The sequence below is a fragment of the Nymphaea colorata genome, chromosome 8 (genome assembly GCF_008831285.2).
Source record: "Nymphaea colorata isolate Beijing-Zhang1983 chromosome 8, ASM883128v2, whole genome shotgun sequence".
Taxonomy (NCBI): domain Eukaryota; kingdom Viridiplantae; phylum Streptophyta; class Magnoliopsida; order Nymphaeales; family Nymphaeaceae; genus Nymphaea; species Nymphaea colorata.
This window is the reverse complement of record NC_045145.1, coordinates 19,844,485-19,867,375: the sequence shown is the minus strand read 5'-3', so window position 1 is coordinate 19,867,375 and position 22,891 is coordinate 19,844,485. Positions and strand designations below refer to the sequence as shown.

The 22,891-nt window shown below is 41.3% G+C and overlaps 2 protein-coding genes across 2 annotated transcripts; one reads left to right on the top strand and one right to left on the bottom strand.

Moving 5' to 3' along the window:
* The first annotated feature begins 462 nt into the window (after positions 1-462).
* On the top strand, positions 463-3,198 carry LOC116258709 (DELLA protein GAI-like). Its single transcript, XM_031636034.2, has one exon. It carries the CDS (start codon positions 1,099-1,101, stop codon positions 2,950-2,952), a length of 1,854 nt encoding a protein of 617 aa, XP_031491894.1. The 5' UTR covers positions 463-1,098; the 3' UTR covers positions 2,953-3,198.
* Positions 3,199-8,496: 5,298 nt separating this feature from the next.
* Positions 8,497-21,043, bottom strand: LOC116258949 (outer envelope protein 64, chloroplastic). The gene is made up of 13 exons (XM_031636472.2): positions 20,663-21,043; positions 19,343-19,495; positions 18,911-19,035; positions 16,969-17,094; positions 15,287-15,469; positions 15,041-15,188; positions 13,868-14,036; positions 13,613-13,747; positions 13,160-13,360; positions 10,344-10,471; positions 10,204-10,255; positions 9,196-9,265; positions 8,497-8,951 (listed from the first exon to the last, which is right to left on the bottom strand). The coding sequence occupies exons 1-13, from the start codon at positions 20,857-20,859 to the stop codon at positions 8,869-8,871; spliced, it is 1,770 nt and encodes a 589-aa protein (XP_031492332.1). The 5' UTR covers positions 20,860-21,043; the 3' UTR covers positions 8,497-8,868.
* Between the last annotated feature and the right edge of the window lie 1,848 nt (positions 21,044-22,891).

Sequence of the window (22,891 nt, the reverse complement as noted above, 5' to 3'; positions counted from 1 at the left end):
AGAGTCCTCCTCCTCTGGCTCTCTCTCCCCCTTCGGTTTTACCTCGTTCCTCTGGCAAAGCTGCAGCATCCTCCGATGCCTGTTCTTATTATTATTATTATTAACTCCATCATCTTCCCCGTCTGAGCTTTATGGGAAGAAACTATTCAATGCTTAAACCATTAGGACAGAAAAGTAAGCTCATCTGTAATGGCAATTGAGAAGGATTACTGTTGCCATGGAGGGACCAGGGATTGTGTCCCCACGCCTTCACATGACCTTGTCAGAATGGCGTTCCCACAAGAGAGAGATAAAGGCAGAGCATAATGTGGACGTCACCTATTAATATGGCGTTGCCAAAAACAAGGGTGGGCCATGGCCGTTCCGTCACCCTCAACGGAGGGAAACATCTCTCTCTCTCTCTCTCGCAGGGTAATCAGTGTGTGTGTGTGTGAGTGAGGGAGACGTGGATTTGAGAGAGACCTTCCCCTCGCTCCTTCATTTGTCAAAAAGAACCCTAGATGGAAAGAAAACTTTACTAAGGAAACGATGGGACAGCATGGGTAAAAACCAGAACGATGCAGCTGTATGACGTTTCTCTCTCTCTATCTCGTGCGTATATTGAGCCGCCCAACTCTCCGAGAGGAAGATTTGTCTCTCCCCATCTCTCTCTCTCTCTGACGAGCGAGCAGGAGAAAGCATGTAACTGGAATCCCATCGTCGTTCTCTCTTTTGTTTTGTGGTGATGAACGCGGAATAGCCTCGTAGCCGTTTCCTCGTTGCTCCCTTTTTTCTCCCTCTATTTCTTCCGCTGCTCCGACTAATTCCCCCCAACTCTTCCTCATCCCCCGGTATTTTCTTGTCCTTCTTCCTCTGTATTTGAAATTGGTTTTTTAATCCTTGCCAATTTTGTTATCATTGGGAAGTGCGCCTTTCACGAGTGTTTCCGACGACAGAGCCTCAGTGATCAGACTCCCCGATCTGTGAGAGACAGCGCGATAGAGAGACTCCATGGAAGTCTTGGAGCCATCGTCTCCCCTGTGAGGTGGGCTGGATAAAATAAAAAGGGTTCCAAGAGGAGTAGTCTCAGAAAAGGAGGCTATAACGAGGAGAAAAGAAATGAAGAGGGAGTATCCCCAAAATCAGATTCGTCCTCATCACCAGCAACAGCCCCAAGGCGGAGGAGGAGCTGCTGCTGGTAGTGGAGGAAGCGGAGGAGGAGCAGGAGCAGGAGTTGGGTACTCGGCCATGGCCTCTAGCGGGAAGGGCAAAATGCAGGAAGTCGACACCGGGGTGGACGAGCTGCTAGCGGCACTGGGATACAACGTCCGGACGTCGGACATGGCGGAGGTGGCCCAAAAGCTGGAACAATTGGAGATGGTGATGGGGAACGCTCAGGAGGATGGCATCTTCCATCTCTCCTCCGAGACCATCCACTACAACCCCTCCGATATCGCAACGTGGATTGATACTATGCTCACCGAGCTCAACCCTGTTTGCCCCAATTTGGGGGCTGCCGATACCAATTTCTCCACATCCACCACCACCACCACCACACATCCGGTTTGGGACTCCGACCATCGTGTCAACCTCCAGCCCGCGGAGTCCTCCACCTCCGCCAGCATCAAAGAAACCACCCTTCCTCCGCCGCAGCCGCCGCCGCCGCCTCCTCAAGATTTCGATGATGATGGCTCTTCAGGCATAGAGGATGTCGTGTACGGTCGCGAGGGCTCCAGAGAGAAAAAGCGTCTCAAATCATGTCAGGTTTCGGCGTCGGCGGCGCCAGCACCGGAACCGCGGCCGGTTGTAGTTGTGGATTCGCAAGAGACGGGCATCCGGCTGGTTCACACCCTGATGGCCTGCGCGGAGGCGGTGCAGCAGGACAACCTCAAGCTGGCGGATGCCCTGGTGAAGCAGATAAGCGTCCTGGCTACTTCCCAGGCCGGCGCTATGAGGAAGGTTGCCAACTTCTTTGCAGAGGCTCTGGCTCGCCGGATCTACCGCCTCTACCCGCAAGATCATCCCTCCGACTCTATAGGCGACCTTCTCCAGATGCACTTCTACGAGGCCTGTCCTTACCTCAAGTTCGCCCATTTCACCGCCAATCAGGCTATCCTGGAGGCCTTCTCCGGCTGCTCCCGCGTCCATGTGATCGACTTCGGCATGAAACAAGGGATGCAGTGGCCGGCACTCATGCAGGCGCTTGCTCTTCGTCCCGGTGGCCCTCCCGCCTTCCGCCTCACGGGTATCGGGCCACCCCAGCCAGACAACTCGGACCCCTTGCAGGAGGTCGGCTGGAAGCTCGCACAGCTCGCGGAGACGATCAACGTCGAGTTCGAATACCGCGGCTTAGTGGCCAACAGCCTGGCGGACATCGAGGCTTACATGCTTGAACTCCGCCCTTCCGACGTCGAAGCGGTGGCGGTCAACTCTATCTTCGAGCTGCATCGGCTGCTGGGTCAGCCTGGAGCCATCGACAGGGTTTTCAAGCTAGTGCGCGACGTCCGGCCGAAGATCGTGACGGTGGTCGAGCCGGAGGCGAACCACAACAGCCCCATCTTCCTGGACCGCTTCACGGAGGCGCTTCACTACTATTCGTCGCTCTTCGACTCGCTGGAGGGCTGCGGCGGAGGGACGTCCCCTGCCGCTGCGCAGGACCAGCTCATGTCCGAGGTCTACTTGGGGCGGCAGATCTGCAACATCGTGGCGTGCGAGGGATCGGAGCGGGTGGAGCGCCACGAGACGCTCATCCAGTGGAGGGCGCGCATGGCGGCTGCAGGCTTTGCCCCTGTCCACCTGGGCTCAAACGCCTTCAAGCAAGCCAGCATGTTGCTGGCGCTCTTCGCCGGCGCCGACGGCTACAGGGTCGAGGAGAACAACGGCTGCCTCATGCTCGGCTGGCACACTCGACCCCTCATTGCCACCTCCGCCTGGCACCTCCTCCCCTCCGCACCACCCGCATCCCAGCAGTGAGTCAGTGACCACCGATCATCTCTCCCTCTCCCTCTCTCTCTGAGAATCGATCTGAGTTACGCTGTCAGTGGGCAATCTTGTTTTTTTTTTTTTTTTTTCTCCTTTCTTCATGGCTCTTTTTCCCCTTCTTTTTGAGGACTACTTGTTTATCTGCCGTCCCTTTTTTGCTCTTCGGAGTTCCAAATGTGTATTCAATAAGAAATATGGGAAATATTTTTGTACCAAATACATGGTTTTTGCCTTTTCTGTGGTGCCTTCCTGAATATCAACGTTAAGGGTGTATCTATGAATACGGATGTTTATATGTTTGCCAATAGAGTGTGTGGATTGTCGAGTCACGATGCAACTCTTCTTGCATTTTTATTAGAGGCCGTTGAAAATTTCAATGGTTTTAAAATCGCAGCCCCCACCCCTGGGGTCCTTTCTTTATGCACTCTGAAAGCTCGGAATCGGGGTGGGCGTATTCGGTGCGATCAGCCTCTAATCTCCTACTACTTTATATTCCCTACCCATGCTATTAAATGTCTGTACAGAAACTTGATGAGGTCTGCGGCCCGTGATCGACGGCTTGCTTCTGCTTATTGTTATTATTATTATAAGAAGTAATGGTTGTACGCCAATACAATACAATCAACCACATCTGCAAATGGAGAATTACAATACAATCAACTACTTCTGCAATGAGAAAATCCTACCATCTTTGTTTATTTGTTTATTGCTCCCCCTCTTTTTGTTTACTTTTTCGGCCATGAGACAAGGACCGCTGTGTTACATGCGAGTGCCAATCTGCTTTTGACCGGAGGAGAAGAAAGAGCCTTTCATTATAGTCGCCGCCGACTCTCCTGCGACGAGATGTTTAGGTCCTGTAGCGCCGAGGGCGACGGCGAGGTCCACGCGGCCGGTGTGCCTTTGACTCCATGACCGTGTTGCTTAATTTAACTATTTTTCAATGCGCGTCGGATTTGCCGTGGCCGCCGCCTATCTCCTGCGGCAGCCTTGGCCGGGCCTCTGCAGACCGCTAGCGGCTTGGTGGTCTACTGTACTGTGCACATCCCCTTCTCCACAACTCCCAACTCCCCAAAATTAGAAAAAGGGAAGAACAATTCAAGTTAGCAAGTTCCACGCATACATTCCCCTCGGACTCGATGTGAGAGAATCGTACGAAAGAAGGCGTGGTTGGTTGGTGATGGTAGTCCGTTCGTGAACTCAGTTCCTTGCCAAACTGCTGCTTCTTGAGTTCTTTCATTATAAAAAGGAAGAAAATTATTTCCAAGTAGCTGTTTCCGGTGCTTGTCTTGTTGACTCTGTTTGAGATCCGGGCGTTGGATCAGATGGGTGTAGCCTTCATCCATCCGTCGGGTTGCCCAACTTCCTGCTCACCTACTTCCTTACTGTCATCTGCATTACTTGCAGATTAACCTGTTTCTGAGAAGTTTGATTCACTAATCTCCAGTCTTGGTCCTATTTTAAGCAAATAGATGGGCTTTTCAACGATGACTGGTTCTCTCTAGTTCCACTTTTTTTCAGCTCAGAGTCCTTTCATTTTTGAGGCAGGTCGCTGTAACTATATATGAGAGGTTAAATCACTGCGGGGCCATGTCCCTCGCCTCGCCCTGAGAGCGGCCTCTGCAAAAGCATGCATCTAACCTACTGGTCCCTCCGTTCTTCAGCTTTTGGTGGTAGAGTCTATCCACAGCCTGCGCTGCAAGAGCATATCCCCTCTCCAAAATAATTTCAATGCTTTTTCACGTAGTACTAACTTTCATATACAACCCACGTGCATCTGTTCACCAACATCCTCTCAATTACTCTCTGCTTTAATCCTTGAGGGTTGACGCAGACACGAGGCCTTTAGAAGGGAGCTCTGCTCATGAAATGTGTATTAATTACACAAGATGTGGTAAAATGCGGGCTCACTTGACCCCTGCTGGTTTATGTTGCAAATTAATGAGTTCGGTCCTGTTTTTCTGGTACTGCATGCTGCTCCTGATTTTTTACTGCCGTCCCAACCCGACTAACAACGTATTTTCAATCGTTCCAGGACTTCGATTGACGAAATAAATAGCGTCCAGATTACCAAAAAATCGACATCGCTTTTTGAAAGAGACATGGCCAACTTCGTTGAAAATCAACAGTTTACTACACCATGAAGCAAGAAATTAAACAAAGTTGCGACGGTCACGCCTGAACGGAAAATGATTGATGAAACAACACAAGACCAAGTGGTGAGGACAAGAAGATATACATCCTTCTCAGAATGTCTGCACCAGATTTTTTCTCTTCTGTTCTTGGTGGAGAGAGAAATACTGCCCCCTAGAGAGAGAGAGAGAAAGAGAGAACGGGGCAGCAGATTAAAATTTAAAACCAGTTTTCCGAGAAAACCGGTTGATTCGATCGTGAAAACGAAAAAGACTTACAAAGTACAGTGCATGTAACACTAAAATTCATCCGATATGATGCAGAAAGGGATTGCTCAACATAGTAATTGACGCTAAAACTTCGCAGGTATTCCGAACAAGGACAAAGGTTGATCATCATGCATGTTTGTGCAAGTTGCGCCTGTGGACCACGCTTCTTGTATCCGAAGCAGTGAGTAACGTGTTTGCAACCCGGCTAAGTGTACAGAAACTGTTGAACTTGCAGCAGGATATGAAGGGGGAACTGGTTGTTGGGTGGCCAAGCATTTGGGCCACCGGGTTACCTAGCACCAGCGACATTAAAGAATTAGGAGCAAGTGGCCCATGGAGTCGCTATTGAGATGAGCACCTCACTCGGGAATCTAGGCTGCAGATTTTATTCTTGCTTAATTTGTCTGAGTGTTTCTTCCTACTGCTGTAGTCCTGTGCACCAGCTCTTACAAGTCCATGTGCCACTTTATCACCTCAAAAGGCAGTCAATGAATGGTTCCCCAGAATGGCAATCTCATCCATCAGTGTTTGTTTAAAATTTACTACAAAAAAGGGGTTCCACCATGAGAAATGGACAACCTCTTCTTTCTTGTCAATTTCGTAAGGCTACGAGATTTTTGCAAGCAGAGGAGGTTAGGCAAATAGGCGGAGAATGCTCGAGCCCAAGGGGCCTGAAGAGTCTAACAACAAGATATCTACAGCACGGGCTGAAGTAGCGGAGAGACTAGACTTTCTTGATGCATAAAGAGACGATACATGGCAGTTTTACATCCTCATCAGGAGTCCATCTCAACTTTTCTGTGTTCTTTTTCTTTTCGAGGTATGCTTTTCATGGTACCGCAGATAATCATGGAGTTGGTAAGATTTATATTCTACAGCATAGCCAATGGTTCTAGTTCAACTTGTCAAAAAAAGTGCAACTCAATCAATAATTACGCGAGAATTGATTCTGTAACTTCAATTTACAGCCTTCCAGCTTTACCATTGTATTTGTGACCTCTCCCTAAAGAAAAAGAGACGGCAAACAGTCTCCCCCACCCGTGGCGCCTGAGCTTGTTAAAGAGAAACCTTCTTTTGTATCCGAACTTCTTTTAACAACCCCTATAGATTAGCCTGTAGCAGTGATGGTACCTACAAATACCAAGGCAGTGAGAAGCTGGTCCTGTTTCCAAAATTATATTCCTTTCTCGGGAAACAAGAAGATACCCTTTCTCATGAATGGTATCCGTGTAGCTTCTCAAGGACGTCTGTAAGAACGTTGCGTGTGTGGAAGAGAGGGAGATGGAGAGAGCTCCGTCACGGTGGCCTTTAATCCGTTGCCTAGAGTGGAAAATTAGGTGTTTCGAAGCGAGGTAATGGCGGTTTGCCGATGCGCAGGTTGTTTTGAGGAAGTGGCTTCCATGGTGGAGTCAAAAACCCACAGGCAATGGGTCACATCTGCACTCACTCACAAACGTTCCCCACCATTGACTTTCACTCCAATACACAGAATTTTATCGCTAACGTGAGATGGGCAAGTAGATGGACTCTCTCCCTCTCTCTCTCTCTCTCACAGACACAGACACATATGCCATCTCCACCTTCCACCTTCTTTTTTTTATGTCAATCCACCGTGAAGCTTCTCTCGTCCATAAATGCAGTGAGGTCCACCACACCTCTGCTGGAAAGGGACACACCAGGTCCTTGCGCGAAAGCGTGCTCGTGATTCCATTGTTCCTGGACCGATCAACGATTGACGATGACAATGGAGGGACCATCTGATTCCAGGCACGTTACATCGCGGCGGGACCCCCATGCAATCGGGCGCCCCCACCGATGGTTCCACTCAGCCATGCCGGCCGTTGGTTGCCGCAATCAGGCGGTCGATTGCGGCCCGGCATCCTGCTACATCGTAAAGGTTGATCTGTAGTTGCTCTTTTTATGTTCACTCGTTCGCGGGGATGATGAGGTCCCCTTCGTGCCATTGCCCACCACAAGATATTACCAGAGACAGTGTCAATTCCCCGGATTCCTCCACCATGGACTTGCCACTGCAAGTCACCTTGGAACTCAAGCTAAAAGCACAAATCTTGACCCCACCAGGGGTTTCCATGTGCATGCATCAGGCAGCAATAGCCCACATTGCTCCTCATGCTTTTTTCTTTAATTTTTTTTTTTTATCGTGTCTGATACTTGATAAGGCCAAACAGCATGCACTGTGACTCATCCATATCAAAATTTAACTCTAAACTTGAAAAGGAGAGGAGCAAATTTCGTAGTAGATACCTGCAGGCCCTCTTTACAGAGTCCAATAAATGAACAGGTTTCACTTGCCGAAGTTGTTGGGTCAGTGAGGAGTTCCTCTCAAACTCGGGTCTAAGATTGATCCCAGCGGCGGTATGCAGCTTTTCTAAACCACCAACCCAAAGGAACACATGAAAGTTGCTATCCGCTAGGGGGCGGCTGACCACACAGCTGTTCAGCCCCACATAGCCATTGACAGTCCCGTTCAAAGCTTGCGTGCCAAAATCAGAGTCCATCCAAGTCAGATGAGGCTGACCGGGTATCATTTTTATTCCAGGACAAAGACACCAAACGGAAGAAGCATTGACTAGGAATTTGCAACTTTCTAGGTCCACTTTTCCTATTAACTAGAACAGGCAAGGAGAAAGTTGCAAAAGCATCGGATGAAACCCACTATAGCACTTGCAGTCTATCTACCATATCATTCCCGAGGTAAAACTCCTCCCGTCCAGCAATTATCAGAACTGCAAGTTTGCAGCTGAGGAAACTCTTCTAGCTTGGAAAGCAACGGAACTCTTCTTCTTTGCCAAACTTTTCTAAATAAATACCGTGCCTCCAAAACACTCTACATGCAAGTGGTTCTTCCCTTCATAGCAGGTCCTCATCTAGTCCCGCTCAAACTTGAGCAGGATAGCAGCAGTCGCTTCAGTACATGGTTGATCCACGATATCCGCACAATTCTAGTGATCAACTCGTAATCAACCCACAAGAGTCCTCCAAATAGACAACAGGAAAAGAAGGAAAAAGAGGGAAGGGGCGAATTCCAGAAGTGCATGAGACAGAAAAATATGAACATTGATGAAACTCCAAAGCACCTGAAAGCCAGTTCTCTGCGTAGCGATTTTAGAGATACTGAAAATAATAACGGCTCCACCGACATGGATGGTGCAATTAATGAAGTTACATGAATAATTTCTATCAGAATAATTTTAAACCTCAGTTCAGTACAGTATTGGAAGCCGGAAGGAATAACTACTTTCACATTTTAATATGTGAAAAAACAACAAAATTGAAAATCCCCGAATTGCTGAATCCATATGAAACTACAGTACTGAGCCCTTTTTACAATCACAACATGTTCCTCACTGGAGCCAAGGTAGTACCAAGCTGCTCAATCGATCTGCTATACAACCAGCATTGCCTCCTCAAATGAAAAACGTGAGCCCACTCGAGCTCCCAAAGGGGAAAAATGTGGGCCAATTTGAATGGTTGTTATAGGTGGCAGCTACTGAAATAATTTCTTCAATCTATTGACAGCAAGATTTGCAGTCCTATTTGTGGGCTCAAGAACAAGGGCGTATCTAAAATCTGCAAGCAATACAAGAAATAAATTAAAGTTTGATATTAGCTCTAGCACTTGTTTCTTGGATTATGGAAACTATAAAATGGGTAGCAGTTGCATAAAAGAATAGGCTCGTGCCTCGGCGACCAAAAGCAGTAAAGAATGATACTTGGTAATGTACAGAACCCAACAATTGTACATCTGGTAATTGCTAAAGAAAGAATGTAATAAGGTCCCCAACAGGTCATTCTGAAAATTTAACACGATTACCTTCCATAGATTCTTTATAATAACCAAGCATCTCCCGAGCTGTTCCCCTTCTCAAATAGGCCTTCACATTCTATACACAAAATCCAAAATAATCAAAGGGAGTGTTTAATACATTGCCAATAGCAGATAAGCTTAAGAACTGCAGAAAGTAACAAAAAACATGAGTCTGATGCAAAAAGAATCAAAATCCTGACTTAGGACCATTCTAAATCAAATGCTTCAGCAGCTAATATCATTCAAAGTTACTCTTCCAGCACCCGGGTTGCCTCCAATACTAAGAGGCAGCAATGACTACATCCAAGAAAGTTTACAACTGAAACATTCTCCACAGAGTGACATTGGCACATATAGAATATAGTCTGTGAATCTTGATCATCAACACAGGTTGTCTCCAATACTAAGAGGCAGCATGACTACGTCCAAGAAAGTTTACAACCGAAACATCCTCTACAGAGTTACATTAGAACCTATAGCATGTAGTCTGTGAATCTTGATCTTCATTTTCTCAGCAATGCTTCATCCAACAACCGAAATAAAAGTTCCTGACACGTTTATTTGCATACAAACTGGTTTACCTCATTTCAGTCCTCACAGCACACTGTTTCTTCCAGGAGCTCAATGTCCAAGTATTTATCATATCTTTATATGAAAAGCTTTACAAGGTTTAGCTCTACTCTCAAACCCATGATATTTTTATAGCCAATGAGCAGTCAGTAAGCACTCTACAACAGAAATATTATAATACCGAATCACACATTCCATGATATTCTTAATGTATGCATTTATTCATATTGCCACAAATGCCATGTTAATTTGCCTGTGTTTTTGCATGCATGGGACCATGTTTGCATGTCTATGTCCTGTCTTGCCTGTTCAGCCACCCAAAACAGGAAATATAAGCACAATAAAGTGGAAAATAAAGTTGTGAATAGCATGTCATCATTTTCAAATGTATTTCATGGCAATCAATGCATAATGAGCGGAAAATATGCTTAATCAGCTACCAACCTTTTTATCAAGGCCAATGGCGGTGCTGCAATCAGCTTCAGCTTGCAAGAAGCTACACAGAACAGCAAAATCATCAAACACAACTACACAAGTGACAGCAAGTGGTTAATACAATCCCAACCAATATATAAGAATTGTACCTTCCCAACTCCAGATAAGCGGCAGCCCTGTTACTGTAATATGTCGCATTCTTTCCACTAAGTTTAATTGCTTCTGAATAAAAGCTGATAGCTTTCGGCCATTGTTTCTCTTTATAAGCAATATTTCCCTGCACATGGATACAAGTCATAAATTTTTTCAATGCAAACACTAAAGCTCAAAATCAGAGTCAACTGTCCTGTATGAACAATTCTCAAATGAGCTTCCATTCTCACAATTACCATTGCCTTTGGAAGGCAATGCAATCCTTCAGGTTATGACTTGGACAATTATAGCTAAAAGGTCAAGCCACTGTTCAATATGCTCCTTACAAAGACATCTTAATAAGATACTATCATGTGTTCACTGAACAGCTAAGTATGCAATTTTCATCTAGTACCACAGAATAAGGATATTCAGACAGTCCAACACTCGAGAATGACAAGTAGCCAGGACAATCAGACCCAGGTACACATCAATCAAACAATGAATTATCAGGAACTACAATCCCCTAGAAAAAAACACCAAGGATTAAAGACCTGTGGATGTTATATAATCAATATAGCATGTATGAGAGAGAGTAGAGGGTCACTCTGCATAGACATAGACACGTGTGTGTATATATATATATATATATAGAGAGAGAGAGAGAGATTGGATCCAAGACAGCTAGTTATTCTTTTAATCCTGCTGGAATAACGACAACCCAGCTGAAACTAATTGTCTAAACCAAGATTCAGATGGCAATGTGATGGAACATGGAACCAACTCATCCAGCCAATTTACTTTGGACCACAAGTAGCGCAGAGGTTTTGCCCATCATCTAAAATGAGCTGAAATATGAAGTTGTACAAGGTGAAGACCCTGTCATACAGGTAGGAAGCGAGTACTTCCACCCTGATCAAGTCCTATCAAGATATATGAATGAAGAAAGAAGTATGGAGTACACCGAATGGTACAGGAAAAAGAGAAATTTTATGTTAAGATTAACCTAACTATAGGATCTGGACAATTTGAAACTAGGAAAATTAAAAGCAGATCCAAAAGAACAGGCAGTAACTAAAAACACATCTAACTTTTCAATGTTACTAAAAGCAAAACTGAGACTTTTTTCATGGTTAAGATACAGAAATGTTTGGAAGGTTGCCACACCATGTCATCCTTCGGTATTTTTTGTTTAGTTACTTACATTTTATGGATATGAATAACCACCATATATATTTTTTCGCCTAAAATCTTATTGTGTGTACATATACATATATGCACAAATATGCTATGCCACCACACTCAAGTTTCCTGAAAATGCTCCACACCCATTACTGTAGTCACACCTGCACCCCTGTGACATAGTAACATCATATGTTTATTTCTGTCGATTCAACCGTTCAGTTAGTGAAGAAGACTATATTGCTTCCCCCAAAAAAAACAAAAAAAAACATGAGAAACTACCTGTTTTTGCAAGGATGCCTAAGCTTTTCTTGCACAACTTTCTAGCACCAATGAAGAAAATATTCTAATTTTAACATTAATAAAAATAACTAATTCAGATATATTTGAACATGAACCTGAATATTATTATCTTGTATAGCTAAAGAGGCTAATACAAACTAGTCAACACAAAGTTTGGGTATACTAAGGGTGTTTCAATCATTTATCTCATTAAACCAACTTAGTTAGTGATAGTCCATGGTTAATTGGTGAAAGGTTAATCATTATTGATGGTGAAAAACTCAGGTGTGTTTATAACAATATCTAAGACTTACATGTGCTTTTGATTATCACCAAATCTTTATTTAAACTTATATGCTAGGTAAAACTTGACAATTTGAGCACGTAAAAGTAAAGGGACAAATGGGCTTTACTCACATGGAGAAAATTAAGATTTGACTAAACCTGATTGCCTTAAGGAAATGGAGAAACACAATATCTTTTAGGAAAAAGAACCATCCACCTGTGATGAATATAGGCCTAGCATGTTACACACGTTCGGCACAAAAAACCAAATATGAAGGAATATAAATTCCTCCTGTATATAACACACTGAATACAAGGATATTCAGAATGTAGTATAATCAATTATGAGCATTATCATTTATCAGATACCCATTTTCATACAAACTCTATATTTCTAACTCAAGTGGATCTCTAAGAATACCAAGAGACTTGTACCAAAATTCAGAATTAGGTAGATTCACGTTACAAATCATTCTCTGTTGTCAAAGTTAACATGAAGCTATAATTTTAAAGCACTTCCAGTTCCAGCTACGAGGCTAAAGAAAAGAACAGAGAACTAGAAAGCAAATAACAGTGTAAGACCCAAAAATAAATGGAGATACAGCGTGTGAACTTCAAATCCAGATGTATAAACAATCTGAACCTGGTACTCCTGATAGCATAGTGGTAACATAAGAATTGAGAATAAATCAGAAAACAAAATAAGTCCGACTTAATCATGTCTACATACAGCCAGTGGCAATAATGGTTACATAAAATGATATAACTACCTTATTCTTTAATTAGATTACAACTCTTTTGTAATCCACCTGAAAACCTTTTTGGAATGCATTACCTTTTCACCCCTTGCTAAGATGTAATGACATGACCACCACATAACTTCTTCATTCATTAAATAAACATTGACCGCAATTAGTATTAGCTCAAGAAAGTTGGGACTTTGAAAGAGAGAGATATTAACCGAACCACCAGGTCCAGATATAGCTAGATGGTTATGTAGAAAGATCAGTGGATCTCTCAATCCATTTTCGTTGCCCAAAGGAAGACTCTTAGACTTGCATAAGGCAAATAAAAAGAACATCACCTTTTCCTTAGCAATCTCAGCATTCTCTTCTTGACTGATAGCATTAGTTGATGGTTTGCATTTCTCAGCTGTACTAGCCTGCTCCTGAAGAGAAGCATACATGGTATGAACAGTATCCAATAGAAACCGATCACCTCCATGTCTAGCAACAAATGACACTGCTAGAGGACACTTCTCATGAGATCCAATTGGCACAGTGACCTTCAAAACGAACAATTATTAGAAAAATGAATTACTCATTTCTTGGTAGAATTAAACATACAGGTATACTGATGAACCCGCAATGCCAAAAGATACACTTAATGTCAATGACAATCAAAATATAAACTAAAAAACAAAACAAATTTGACAGCGAAAATTAGAAGGCATACCACAAAAAGAAAAAGAAGAAAATGTAGAATTTGTCATGTTAAGTATCAAACAGCAAAGTCTAGCATTAACAAACTATCCTACCTGACAACACCCAGACATGCCAGCTATAGCTAACAAACTGAAACATCGGGACCGATAGTCCCCACAAGTTATTTCCTTTGATCCAAGTTTTGGTGGTGGACCAGGAGCTGTAGGGATGACAAGAATACCATCATCCTGCAGATACCATTGAAAAAATCACATAAGAAAGCAAACACCACAAAATTTGTGCATTGGAAGTTATTGAAAATCAAGCAACATATTATGATTCCATATTTTCCTAGAGGAGCAAACCACCTTCAGAAGTGCAGTAAAAGCATTTCGTGCTTCATTTCTGATGGATTGGCACAGGGCAAGACACTCATCTGTTGCATCTGATGTTCCATATACATCTGACAAAATGGTTGGACTTACATCAGCCTTGTGAGAATCAATCCACTCCAGATGGTTGTTTTTAAACTCATTCCTGTGAAATAATCAAATCACATCAGACAGACAAACAAATGGAAAGCATGTAAAAGATTATAAATAACAGCTTCAATTTTTTCCCCTATGCATTCTCTTTTATCTGTTTTGGGACAAAATATAAGTTCCAAAACTTCCAATGCTTGATCAAATTTAATATTAACCCCTGTATCATTTTATGATAACAACCAAGCATATCATTTATTATGAAACATATTTTCCCCAGCAAACAAACTGCATAGAAAGGGGCAGGCAAGATGGATCATGTTCAACTATCTTGAATTCCAGAGTACCAACCGTGGTTTTTTATGATGTAATCAGCAATTTGTAAACCCACTAGTCCATGTCAACTCATCATTTGCTATTAGGGTTTCCTTGAGAATAAAGTGGACACCTTACTGTTGTATTTCTTTTTTCAATTTTTTCAAATAGCCATAGAGGGGAATGCACTTCAAGCTTTCTAGTAGGCGCAGACCTAGGTCATGCAGCTCAAGCATCTTAGACATTTAAGCTGTAAAAGGAATTATAAACTGACAACCAAAAATATATATATAGCTAAGCGGCCTTCATAAGTGAACAAATAAACGCATAACAAGAGAATAGTTTAGCATTCAAAAAGGTTGGTCACTTCTGGACAATTGATTATGATGTGCAAACAGCGGACCACAGACATACAAGCCAGCAGGGGAACAGGCTCCCTCTGACTTGCAAAAATACTTGATAGTTGATATAATACATGCAAATGAATCTTTTGCCCCTTCGCAACTATAAAACTCCATATGCCCCTTTTCTTTCTTTCAAAAATTTTTAGCTCCACTACTGTATTCGAAGGAAGCTAGTAACTGGTTCATCAGTCGCAGCATACCTTGCCAAAGATACCTTGTTACCAACTAGTAACTGGTTTAACAACATAAGTCAGGGGAGCCAATTCAAAGGCCCGAACTGAGATCATAGATTGCCAGTAAGACACCAGTTTAGAAGTAAACCAATAAAGCATGTGCGCACCTTTGCAGAAACAACATAGCTTCAGAAAATGCCTTTAAAGATGAAATTTTTGATTCGCCACTCCCTGTGTTTTTATTTTGGAAACGTTTCAAGCTAGGAACATTGGAGAGCAAATATTCTCCCAGATTAATATGCCTTATAACTTGTCCTGTGTAGAGAAATGACAAGAAGATTTGTCTTCAGATGAACAGAAAAGATCAAATGGAGCAGTTAAAAGGAAAAAGAGAAAGTAGCAGAAACACATACTTCCATACAGCTTCTCAGTGGATCTGACAACAACCTGAGTAATCTGATCTGCAGAAGTTTTCACAAGCTCAAAACTGTCATCAGCTATAACAACAGATCTAGGTCTCCGTGATTCTGCATATGGAACTTGCAATAGAACATGTCCAACACGACGCAAAATACTAGGATCTTTTGCAAACCATCCTGCATGAATAACAATAACACTTGATGGAAAAGCTTAAGCTTATACATGTATGCATGACAAATTCAGCTGTGGAAAAGCAACTATGATATCGTAGATCCTCTAACTGGAACTGGAGGGTCAAGAAAAATTGCTAGAAGGTGCTTTTCTCACTTTTGACTGCTATGGTCATCAAAACAATCCTTGAAAGCAACGACCACCAAAGTACAAGAACAAAATGAAACCATTCATAAAATTTTTCAATTATATTCAGAAGATTCGTTCTGAAATAGAAAATGGTAATAACATCAAGTGACACTGAATCTTGATATAATGCATATTTCTTTGTTACTGTTTCTTCAAATGTATCACACCATAATTGACATATAGGATGTTTATGTATTCATGTTCAAATTTGGATTTGAATGCAAATGAAGAAAAGTATATAAATATCCAACTCCGAATTTTATATCTAAAATCTGAATGTGATCCGGATCTGACTTTAAATTATACAACTGAATCCGAACTGCATTATTATGTATTAAGAACTAACTTTAAAATGTATGGGTATTAGATTATAGGATATTTATCTAAAACTCAACCTAATTCAAATATGAATGTGAATTTAATCAGATATTTATATATTTGAACCTGATCTGATGTCTTCCAAATTCAAATCTGATCCGACCTTTATAATCGGATGCTAAATTTTTTTCCATTTCCGACCATTTTGAAGTAATTCAATCAAATATCCGGCCGAATCTGATCCATGGACATCCCTAATCACAACACAAGTTACAAAGCAGCTCACTGAATTTTCCTGTTTACATTCTCAGGAACTATTGTGCAGATTCCAGAATAACTGTGCTGAGGTTTGGCCATGACGAACAGTTGGCATCATGGAAAACACTAAGTACTCCAAACTTAGAAATCCAACAGTTTAATATCAACAAATGAACAAGTTGAGTAAAAGTTAGCTTCATTCATGCTTCAGATTCTCATAGAATTCAGTTGTTAGAGCATTGTGCAGTTTGTGCATGGTTTCACTTCAAGAAGACAAGTTCATCTGTGTTACTGGAGTCAGCAACAGATAATTGTAGTTCATTTGTGTCTTGTACCACATCCGTTTGGTACATCATACACATGGGTGATTAAATTTGGGAAGGCAAATAATATAATACATATTAAATAAGTCATGTCCTTCAACAATGTCCCAAGGCAAGTGGCAAGTGCAAGTGCTGCAGATATATGCATATAGTTGATAACTTTATAAGTCGCAAACCAATTAAACTCAATACCTGAGGAAAAGAAAGGGAAGGAAAACGTTTGAGAAGTTGACCAAAGTAGAAAAGGTAGGAAGGGACTCCCCCTCCCTAATTAAGAGGAAATGTGAACATAAGGGCACATTATCTGTGTCACTTAGAAAGGCCAGGGGATGAGTTCTCTTTAAACCTATTCTGTTAAATATTGCAGCTCAGGTAAGAGTTAAAGGCAAGAAAAGGCAAAATTCTGTAACACATACCAACAGCATCAAGGCTTGGAGAAACAGGAACAATGCCCATGCCAGATACAACTCCATGTGATGGACGAAATCCTAAAATACCGCAGAATGCTCCTGGTATCCTCACTCCCCCAGCAGTATCAGTACCTATAATTGAGTTACAGTAATACACGAAATTCATCACCAAATGAGCACATTATATAGAATAGAGGCCAAATATCATAGTAATGCTCCTACACGAAAAGAACGAAGAATGTTAACAAGTAAGGACATGATGCTTCAATGTCTATCATCTCAGTTGACAAAGAAGAAAGAGGCAAAGGTCACCATGTTTAAAAATAAATGAATAAATGAATACAGTATAGCAGTCAAAAGGACAAAAAAAGGTTAAACAGATGGCAGTAGTTGAGATGAGAATTCAGTCCCATCAAGTCCATCTGAGAAAGCAATAACATTACTCAACTAAACCAAAAAAAAAGACACCTATTAGTTTTAGTTTCTCTAGTTAAACAAAATTTCAAACCGGCCTTGCACTTTGCACCTGCTGCACTTAGGTGCTCATTCCATTTAGTGCTGCGATAGAAGACCAGAGAAGAACAATCACTATCAGCAATTCTTCAAAGTCAAAAGCATTTTCAGATATCTACAGTAATTAAGAGTGTGTTCTTCTTGGAAATTGGGATTAAACTAAAGTTCATCTGCTATCATGTACTAGGTTCTTGGAACATGATGAAATTATACGAAGCACGCCTACCTATTCCCAGAATCCAGTGCTGCTTATAAGCTGGAAATCAATTACTATGCTTTTTTTGCCTGTAGCAAGTCCATACTTGTAGTTACAATCACCTCTAATTCTTCCTCTAAGAAAGTGGAGCCATCTTAGACTTGGTTAATCTTAGACTTGGTTAGACATTATGAAATCAGATCTATGATTCCTAAGCCTATGGTTCTTGGTCAAGAGGGGTCGCACTTGTGACCAACAATCACTGCTTTTCATTTTCCAAGCTTTAAGGGTCTTAACCTTCTTAGAAGTAATTTGCTAGATCTTTTCTGTTCTTGTAGCTTGTGATTCTTCTTCATTTGCAATTAGCAATCAGAGGAACTTCCAAAAGGTTAACAATGACAGGGCAAAGCAAAACTGCCTTAGCACATACAGAAGTCTAGAACCCTAGTCTCAAGGATCAAGTTATTTGACAGGCTGGAAATCAATTACTATGCTTTTTTTGCCTGTAGCAAGTCCATACTTGTAGTTACAATCACCTCTAATTCTTCCTCTAAGAAAGTGGAGCCATCTTAGACTTGGTTAGACATTATGAAATCAGATCTATGATTCCTAAGCCTATGGTTCTTGGTCAAGGGGGGTCGCACTTGTGACCAACAATTACTGCTTTTCATTTTCCAAGCTTTAAGGGTCTTAACCTTCTTGGAAGTAATTTGCTAGATCTTTTCTGTTCTTGTAGCTTGTAATTCTTCTTCATTTGCAATTAGCAATCAGAGGAACTTCCAAAAGGTTAACAATGACAGGGCAAAGCAAAACTGCCTTAGCACATAAAGAAGTCTAGAACCCTAGTCTCAAGGATCAAGTTATTTGACAGTTGATACTATTAGAAAAGCAAGGGACTGTCCTTACAGCACCCACTACAGATATCTAGCATGCAACTTTCCCAGTTCTTATGAGAATAATAATCTTCAAACTCCTAGTTCAAAAGCAAATTGATATCTACAAGAAAACTGATGTTTCGTAGGTTATGGAGCTGGTTAATTATCTGATTGCTTAATATGCATTTTAAACTTCTCATAAATTATTTCCATACTTGAACGAACTATGGCCAAGTTACATGCTGCCTGGACAAGCTTATAAGGAACCAGTACATAGCCTGCAGTATGCAAAAGAAGGAAAACAGATTATCAAAAGGATAATTCTTCAGTGCACTTAGAGAGAGCTTATCTTGTTCTATATTACCTAAAGAGAAGTCCACAAGTCCGGCAGCCACTGCAACAGCAGATCCACTTGAAGAACCACCAGGCATACGCGAAGGAGCCAGAGGATTAGTTGGTGTATCAAAATGTTTGTTTTCTCCACTTATACTGCACAGGATATGAATGCAGTGCACATTAATCAGGTCTAGTTGCTTTTCTCCTATTGGTCCAATGAAATAGTGAAGCTGTGAAAATGGTTGCATGATTGACATGGTATTGGGACAACAAAAGTATGTCTATTATACTTGGCAGCAGAAGTTTTACATGATAAACAAAAACGATAAAATACACAAGGAAAGAACGCTAAAAACCAAAAGCACTATAGGTATCCTTCCAAATGTGAGGAATAAGTTTCCAGATGAAGTTATAAGCATGCATGATGAGGGATAAACCAACTCTTCCAAAGTTTGCATACCTATATGCCATTTCATCGACAACAGTTTTACCAACACAAACTGCACCTCCTTCGACCAGGGCTGAAACCACTGGAGATGTCTGTGTAGCAGCTTCATGTGTACTTGCCCAAACTGAGCTACCAAAACCCGTCACATATCCACAAATATCAAATCTGTCAACAAATTAAACAATCAAGATTACACGCATTATTGCATTATAAAGAAAATTTTATGGCACGATAACCAACCCATAAAATGAAAATAAAACAATAAAAAGGAATGTGAAAACTGAAAATAATTTCCTTCTTTGTACTTAATTTTACTTTTCAGTAAACCAACCGCGCTCCTGACACTAGATAAGTATGTGCAGTTCTGTTGTTTTCTTTAACTACTCTCTCTTTCCTTTTCTTTGAAGGGTGAAGGTCAATAGGGCATCTCTTCAAGTTTGGCTTGAACCTTGATAATGTTGTCCTAGAAGTTTGTGTACATATTAAACTTTCTCAAAAGCAACAAGGAGAAATATTGTAAAGGAAGTTATTTGAACTCTAAGATATTATCCAGCTGCATTGCACCATCACAGAATGACAGATAATAGTGCAAAGGATGAAAGCAATTTTTTGTTATAGTTAAACCACGAAAAGACTACTCATTTGTTCCAATTCATGAATTTTCCACTAAAATAAAGGGATTAAGTCATTCTTTATAACTTGATTTGGAGAGATCGACTCGATTTAATGAAACAACGATCAGCCAAACTGGTGAAAAGCATCATCCGGGTACTGGGAAACACAAAATCAGAATTCCATAACAAGATTAAATGGATACCTTTGCTGGACAGCCAAAATAGTTTGTTACCTTCCACATTCAACGTGTGAAGCATAACGACTGAAAATTTCAATTTCAAGAACGAAAAAACCCATGCCCGCACTTGTGCCCTTCCAATATTAGGAAATGTTGATGACGAAACGAAGGATGAAGATTTTCGGTCAATTACGAAGACAAACTGGAGGTTGAATACGGAACGCTATCCATTGATGCATGCAAGTTAGACCCCCAAAGACCTTCAAGTGTAAAGGTCGTAGAAGCAATCAATTTTCTTACAAAAACTCACTGAAGAGCTTCAATTACATGATGTGCGGGAACTCACACAGCCCTACATCAAATATTAGCTAGAAAACCCAAAACGTACGAAGGGAGCAAGCAAAAAACCAGCCCATAAACCATACCAACTAAAGCACATCGCATAAAAAAGAACTCTCTATACAAGGAAGGAAAAAGGAGAGCCAACTAGAAGGTGCGTATGATATTCAAGAATAAGCAAGGCAGGCAAAAGTAGATACATGTCACCAACTGCGAAAGAAAGGCCTGTAAGCGGATGGGGAGCCTTCGGAGGCGCCGGTTGTGGGGGAGGAAGCAGCTGAAGCCGCTCAATGAATGCACCAAAATCCTCTTTGATGGCCTTCTTGAACCGCCTGCTCATGAGGATGATGCCAGCGATGCCCAGCCCAAGCAGAACCCATACGTTTGCAGAAGACATTCTTCCCACACGGTAATGGGATACCCCGCTTTCTCTCTCTCTCTTCCTCTCTCTCCTACCGATTAAACGTAGTCGAGGCAGACAGAAGATAACTTTCGAGAGGGACGCGCCAGCAGACCTAAGGAATATTTTTGCAAAATGAATATCGCGTTAAAATTTTACACTCCAAAACCGACTCTCTCTCTCTCTCTCTCCCTCCGTTTCCAACACCTTCTTTTTCTTCCTTTTTATTTACACAACACAAGTCTGGTGCTACTAAGTTCCATTTAATAGTGCGAATGTCTCTAATTCATGAAATATTAGAACGCAATGTGGTTTAATTACGAATGTCTCTGTTCTAATTCATCAAATGTTAGAACCAATGTTTCATGAATCTGGCTGGTTCACGATATATTCATAAAGTATTCCTATTGCCGAAAGTCATGTTCCTAAATTTTCACAAAGGAAAAAAAAAATGAGTTAAAGGGAGAAGAGGGAGTTCCTCTAAATAGAGATAGACAGTTGAATGCTCTCCTTACCAAACACAGCTATAAGCATAGTTGGGCTTACTCAGGTCGATAAATCAGCGAGTTCACTAATTTAGTTGAATCGGTTGTTACGGGTCAAAAAACATATAAAAGAGAAAGTGATTTTTTAATGAAAAATGTATAAAAATAATAATTAGAATTTTAAAACATATTTGATAATTAACTTGAATCAGCTAAAAAAAATGCAGAGGTGGTTAGCATAGGTGGTTACACTTGTTGATTGTAACCATGAACTTTCAAGCAAAGTGATATGAGCAAGCTGGAATTCAATTAATGTATTTTGCTCATTGATGTGACAACTTTATCTCAAAGTACTAACATGCATTGATCCATGCAACGCCTACATTTAGTTTGCAAATCAAAACTAGTTGTCTTTCCATTTTACTAACCTCATGTTGGGATTTTTGGTACATTCTTTTAATCAAGCATCAACATCAGCATGATTCAAATAGCAACACACCCATTTCATTAGAAATTCTTGAAATTGCACTAGTATTGTCGTTTCAATCGTGCATTCTCAAATTTTCATCCCCAAGCTTATGTGTTAGGGTTATTTCACTTAACCATCTTAAAACTCTCCATCAAGTTTTGCAAATCTTCATTAAAAGCAACACAATCAAAGGCCACGTATTGAACCTTGTACGTAATCACTCCTACTAATGATCCTTATAACACTTTCCAAATGCACTTCTTCATGCCAAGTGCAAATATGATTTGCAATATTCTAGAAACAAGCTACAAATAACTTCAGAGCTATATGTTATAAAGATTGATAGTTTTTTATGAATAACTTGGGGTTGGATTCATTATCATTAAAGGAAAAAGAAGAAATGGGCTTGAAATTTGACTAATCAAGCAGTAACAATCGTAGAAAGACTATTGTATTAATTTTGCTGAAGTGTAGGAAAGTTCTCAAATGTAGTTTTCATGGGAACCTCAGTTTTAGAACTTTCAGATTCCTTGATACCCAAGGCTACCCAACTAATTTACAGAATTTGGTCCAATAGACACTGAGAGAGGAGGAGACGAAGGCGTGGTTGCCAATGGCATCAGCCATTGAGAGAGAAGGGATATAATAATCCACCTGCCCCCTTTTAAATTGGTGGACCCCGGAGTCTAGCTCTCCGTATCATGAGTGTTTGTTGATTTATTTCATGTGATATCCTCCGCTTAGATGACTTAATTGTGTGCTTCTATGGGCTTGAAGAATCTACTAGGCGGCTTAGAGTCTCCAAGCTGCTAGAAGTTTAGAGTGGAACATCTGAATTATGTAACCCCCATTATTGATTGTTCTAAGATCAAGTCAGCAAGTCTGTAAATGTTTCGGCAACTTCCCATAACAAAAGAAAATCCATGGAAATAGTTATCATTTTAACCTATGACTTAGAACGGCAAGAAATCTTGCTGGTTAAGAGCAGTCATGGACGGTTTCTCCAATGGCCAGAACTGACGGCAATATATATATATATATATATATATATATATATGCAGGTTAATTGTTATAT